The sequence below is a fragment of the Mya arenaria genome, chromosome 13 (assembly GCF_026914265.1).
Source record: "Mya arenaria isolate MELC-2E11 chromosome 13, ASM2691426v1".
Lineage (NCBI taxonomy): Eukaryota > Metazoa > Mollusca > Bivalvia > Myida > Myidae > Mya > Mya arenaria.
Window position 1 is genome coordinate 14,751,641 of NC_069134.1, and position 6,225 is coordinate 14,757,865.

General features: G+C 33.1%; 1 protein-coding gene across 1 annotated transcript; it reads right to left on the reverse strand.

Moving 5' to 3' along the window:
* Positions 1-2,065: 2,065 nt before the first annotated feature.
* On the reverse strand, positions 2,066-3,226 carry LOC128215057 (5-hydroxytryptamine receptor 6-like). The gene has a single exon (XM_052921785.1). It carries the CDS (start codon positions 3,224-3,226, stop codon positions 2,066-2,068), a length of 1,161 nt encoding a protein of 386 aa, XP_052777745.1.
* Positions 3,227-6,225: the final 2,999 nt, after the last annotated feature.

Genomic DNA, 6,225 nt, shown 5'->3' on the forward strand with positions numbered 1-6,225 from the left:
GGAGTGCATAAGTTCCCACTGAATATCCTTTATCCTTTTGGTAAATGTCAAATAATTTCTTTTGTGAGATGGATTACACCCACTGGACAAGATGTTGTATTAAAAAACAACAGAAAATAATTTAGCGGGCATATTATTTTTCAATTTCAAAGGCTAATGTTTTCTGTTTGTTTCAAATTTCTATATCATGTACATCTATTGAACATATACAACAACCATGTTATAATTCCCATTTACATAAGGCTACTTACAACTTTGCAGTTTAAAATTTGAACTTATATAATATTCCTATTTACAGTGGTATGTCAACTAGCGGAAACGTTCACGTGTGGCCTGGCCGTACAGTCGGGGATACTAGCTGATGATAACTGTAAACAGTGCTCTGTTCAATCTTACTTTTGGTAATTGTCGTTATTGTCTACATGAATGTACATACTTTTTCACATGTGTTAACTATTTAAAACTATATGCTTTTATTTTCAGGTAAACAATTTATTGATATGTACTCTTATTTTATGTATATTAGTTATTCGTGTCGGATAGTAGCTCATTGTGCTAATGTTTTTTGTTATCATATACTCGAATCTAAATAAAGGTTATTGTATCTTGTCTTTAAAAAATGAGTACACAAAATGGACTCGGAAGACCAGAGACATAACAGTCTTTTGTTAAGATGATTCAGACTACACTATCATCAATGAATTGTCATCGTTTGATAACATGTTTTTTCGATAAAGAGACGTATCGATGAAGCAGTGACTGTAATTTAAATTTTGATTCTAACAAAGGAGTACATATATCTGTCTTGATAGTGAAACAGAATGATAAAACTGGAACAAGCACCATGATTTCGTGCCAATCTTCATAAACTTGGTTTAAGCGTCCTATGGCTGATAAAAAATGCACTGTGTCTATGCAGTTATTTAAAGAGGGTGTGCTACATCAGTACATAATCACGGATATTCATGTTAAAATGTAGCACTTTCTCCAAGGATGTGCACATACAGACTGTCAGACATGCTTTGAATGTTCATAAACTGCGATTTAAGTGGTAATTAATTTCTAGAAACAGAAATAATCAATTTTTCCAAAAATCGGTAAGCAGGACATTTACAATTAAAAGACATTCAATTTAAAACAGTTCAATTTTGAAATGAAATCCCGGATACAATCAGATGTCAGTGCAACGCATGAATATTGAATAAAATAGCTTTGTAACAATTCTAAGATTATAACAATTTATATATCCAAAATCTATTTCTTACAAAAAGAGTTATAATACTTCTTAAAAGTGTATACCTAAATGTTACACAAATACTACTATCATACTAACGTTTTACGTGTGTTGGATGCATTGATGCGTATGTTTGGTATATCGTTTTAACATCATTTTTTAAATTGCGTTAAGTATATTAATATTTACAAACCAAGTTTATATATTAGTACGTATTAACAAATATAAATTCAGATATTAAAAATGCAATTGGTTTCCGTTTGTCGTTAAATCTTTATTAAAATAATGTGTAACTCTGACCGATATCACATGTAACAAAAGAATATTAAACTATGCATGTAATAATTTATACATTTGAAAGACAAGTGTTTATAATATACGAACACATTACAATAATAAAATCTTAACAAAACGATACCATACACCTGTGACGGAATGAGTACAGTAACACAATAATATTGAACATTATTTCACTGCCCAAGTGACACTTACTACTTAACCCGAAACACCTATATCAAATATATACCATGATTGATTACATGAGATATAAACTGAGCTCTATGGTGAATGCGGTTTCTATTACATTATCAATATATTATCAACGTTGAAGCAACCAATATATGCGACGTTCTGTTACAATGAGTGTACGGTTTGTTCTGACTTGTTCCACGCCGTTTACAAGTTTAATTTCCGCCTGAAATAACGATCACAAGGATGAATACGAAATATATTTACTAACACATGACACATACTCAATATTCTACCGTACAGGTGTATCACAGAAAATATGTATGGCTTTAATGGCACGAAGTATTTGATCCGCTGGTCATTTTATATTTCATTCTCCGTGGGTCCCGACGAACGCTTTACGAACTCCATCGAGTTCTGGAAAAAAACTCTGTCACGTTTGTATTTTTGAAGAAATGTCAAACACGGGCATACATTAAATAACGCTGTTAAATAAACGTTCCGAAAGTCACGTATAAAGAAAGGGTAAATGATGGGGTTTATGAGGCTGTTACAGTATCCTAGCCACACAAAAGCACTAAACAGTTTGGCATGAACGCAAGTACATAAGGCTTCTAATATATTTGTTATCAAAAATGGAGCCCATGTCACAACATATGCACCCACAATTATTCCGAGTGTTATTGTAGCTTTTCTGGTGAATGGTTCTCTGATGTGTTTGTTTGCTACTTTTGCTCCTAGGAGCATGTTGCTCGGTGCAATAAGGACTCCTATGAAACATGCTTGTCGTTTTGCTTCCTTAGATACCCGGTAATATAGTCCGAATGCAACAATTATCGGCAGCAATATAGTCACAGTTGACGCTATCAGCACAAATGTTAAACTTGGAATGAAAAGACATTGAGGTGTTTCCGTTAGGAAGGTTAGGTTAGTAAGTGTTGGTAAATCAGGATTGTGGATACCTGTCCCCAGGGGAATGAAAGACGCACAAATCGCTATTGCCCAAGCAACAGCTATCATAGCAAATGCCCGTCGGTGGGTTACGATGACCTTGTAACGTAGAGGTGACATCACAGCAATGTATCTATCAAGGCTTATCAGGCACACGTTCAACACAGACGCACTACAGAGCATGACATCAAAGCCCGCCCAGACAACACAAAATCCACTTGCCAGTATCCAGCGTCCAAATATTTCATTAAGTGTTGCAGGAATCATAACCACAGTTCCTAGCAATAAATCGGCCATACTTAGAGACATAATAAATAAGTTTGAAACTGACCGTAGTTTCTTATTGAATATCACAGCGGCGAATACCATTATATTTCCGGTGATTGTTAGGGCAGCTATAAAGAATAATACAACACCTGTAACGATACTTCCTGGCAACACCTGATTTTCACCAAAATGCCGTTGCTCGTTTGATTCATTTAATCCGTAGATATCATCTAAGATCCGTGGTAGAGGAGTGTTAGTACTGTTGGCAAATACTGATATGTTCCGAGACAATAATATATCCGTCATGTCCGATTCTTCCTAGCAAATTAATATTCCGCATTGAATGTATCTTTCTATTATAAAAGTTAGTGTAGAAAAATGGTTTTCCATTGATTTACAAACCGTGTTTAAATAAAGAAGTTAATACACTAGACAAGTAAAGCCAAATACAGTGTGTTTCGCGAATACTATGTCATTTAATAACTTTTCTCACTATTTTAAAACGTCTACTCTTTCCAATTCTGTTGAATATTTTCCGTCCGAAACCATATCTCTTATTACATAAAGATTATATTTGACTGAATAATTAAGTTCTATTATTGTCTCTGAATATCATTGACAATTAATGTTCCGAGTTCTGAAGACAAGTAGTTTCTTTTAATGGCGTCTGTTGATTAAATCCAGATGAAAGAAACTACGATATTTATTCCGATGAAAACTTCATTTTATCAGAGATGATTTCCTAAAATGGTGCTTGCAAAAACGAAACGGCACTTTTATTGTTCAAACATTGGCTAAAACAGTCTGGAAAACCCATCCTTAGTTCTTGAGTAAGCGCACTGCATGTCCCGAGAAATAAAACATTATAGAAATAATCCGACATTTCTTTACAGGTCCAGATGACCATAACATTTTCCAGACTTTATTCTTAAATTATTTATGCAGTAATTTTCTTTTAAGTAGCGTCGATGCAGTCGCGTATAACTATACATTTTCCATTCATTTACCAAACACGAAGCCTATCTGTCCGCTCTGGTTGACGGTAAGTCACTCAATGCTTCAGAGTCGAACTTTTCTAGTGATCTGCTTAACAATTCTTGGTCATGTCGCGCCAATATCGGAAACTTCAACCTAAATTTTCACGATAATGGATTCATTGCGAACAGTGTGGTTATAGCCGTGGAATAAGTGCTTATGTTTACGACAAGCCCTTTTATTACTGCTCCCGTAAACTGGTAATTCGCAGGAATTTCCTTTAAACTCAATGTTTATCACTGGAAATCAATCTGTTCAAGACCTTTGTGTGATGTTTTATTATTTCAATCTGTGAGTTTGATAACAAAGTTTGTAAGCCGCTTTGTAATTATGCTTGCGTTGATACTTTGAGGACTACACTTATGCCATAATCGACTTCACCTTAATGGGAACATACTGACAAAACTTTCCATAATATACTTCATTAGTAAGCTTTCTTTGAAGATTATTTTTCTTGAAGACGAAAAGTAAAAGAGCTGATTTTCCATTCATTACTCACTATTGCTGTGGATGCGCCATACAAGCAAATCGATTTATTAGAAATATTAAGTCTGATAAAATCAATTCTTCTTGTGATAATATTGCAATACATCAAAGATAATCGAAGAAGCAGACATGGTGGCACTTTCGGATACAGGTTTACTCACACGTCCACTGTAATACTTTACACGAACGTATAGTATGTTTAATAATAAAATGAAACTTTTAAATTATAAATCAACCAGGCTCCGAGGTTGCCTGGTAAATATATTTATGGTGGAATAAATGATTACCAAAACTGATACACTTCCGTCAAAAGTTTTACATCACACAGGTGAATATCTCCCTGTTATGGTAAATAACATAATGCTACTTAAATGCCACGTCTTTAATCAAGGGTTATGCAATTACTTTGATATAACAGAAATAACTTTTCCTTTTGGTTACTAATTGAAAGAGGGAGCTCACATAGTTGTCGAACATAAACATAACACACGCATTCTCACAATCCTGTGATTAATTACATGATTTAAAGTGACACTTTTATTCAAAATCAATACATACATATGTATAACAAACATAAATTTTGACTGATAAACCTTTAACTACTTACTAAGTAATGCATTTATGGAAAATATTAATTACTGATTATCAGATTGTAGCCGTGTATTTAATAGCAGAAAGCGCAAACATATTAAATGATTGGTGAATGCTAAAAGAATGCTGTGGTTTATTATAGTCTAGAAAGGTAGAAATACCGTGATTTATGCTCATTTCTTTCAAATTAAACTCGGTATCCTTCATAAGAACCATTGTTTTTGACATTTATTAGTCTTTTTGGATTATTAAAACAATATTATTAATTGTAGAAAATCTTATGCGGGAGTAAGAGTGAACCTTTAAATACATTACCACTTCATACTCAACCGAAGAAATTTTAATATTCTTTCTTCTTAAAAATATATTTGTTTAATTAAAATGTTTATTATTAAATTTGCATCGAAAAAAGGTTTTGCATAAAGGCGTTTTATATAAAACAGTCACTTTCCATGTCATGTTCACAGATACATTATGATGTTTATCAAAATAGTGATCATCAATACATGTTATATTGTGAACTCAGTAGTATGCATGGTTGACCACTTCTATACATGTAAACTAATATTTCTTTAGATACCGTCTCAATTAAAGGCATTAACATTACCAACAAAATGCAGATTTGTGTTACATTACTTACGTTTGTAAGATACTACTAACTGTAAGTGCAACAGTGTGATAATTTTACGAAAAAAAATGTCTTTGCTGAATGACCACAAGTCTAATATTGTACTAAACTACATATACCCAGAGATTAACGTTATTAGAATTCAGCATGTTTAGCTTCTATTATTGACTTGATCATTGGAACTAATGCCCTTTCATAAAGATACTGACTAAGCCTTTCCGTCTCTATAGCTTTGGTGTATGAAGTTCGATGGATTACAATGGTTTGTTACCCATAAATAGCCTACTTTATAAACACTAATTTATATTTGGTCAATTGTGACGAGAACAAATAGCTAATTGAATGACGCTCGTGTTTGTTCCTGTGTAAACCCCAGCACTGTTTTCCATTTTAGTTGCCATACTAATGTTTTCCCGATAAAGATAAAATCCATGACCTAATGGAAGTCATGCAATAACGTTATAAAGCAATTCCTAACTCTTCCAGTTAATGTTGTATTGGATTTAGTCGCATTTATTGATCTTTTCAAATGTATACAAATAAACAAAGCGAAAACAAATCATAT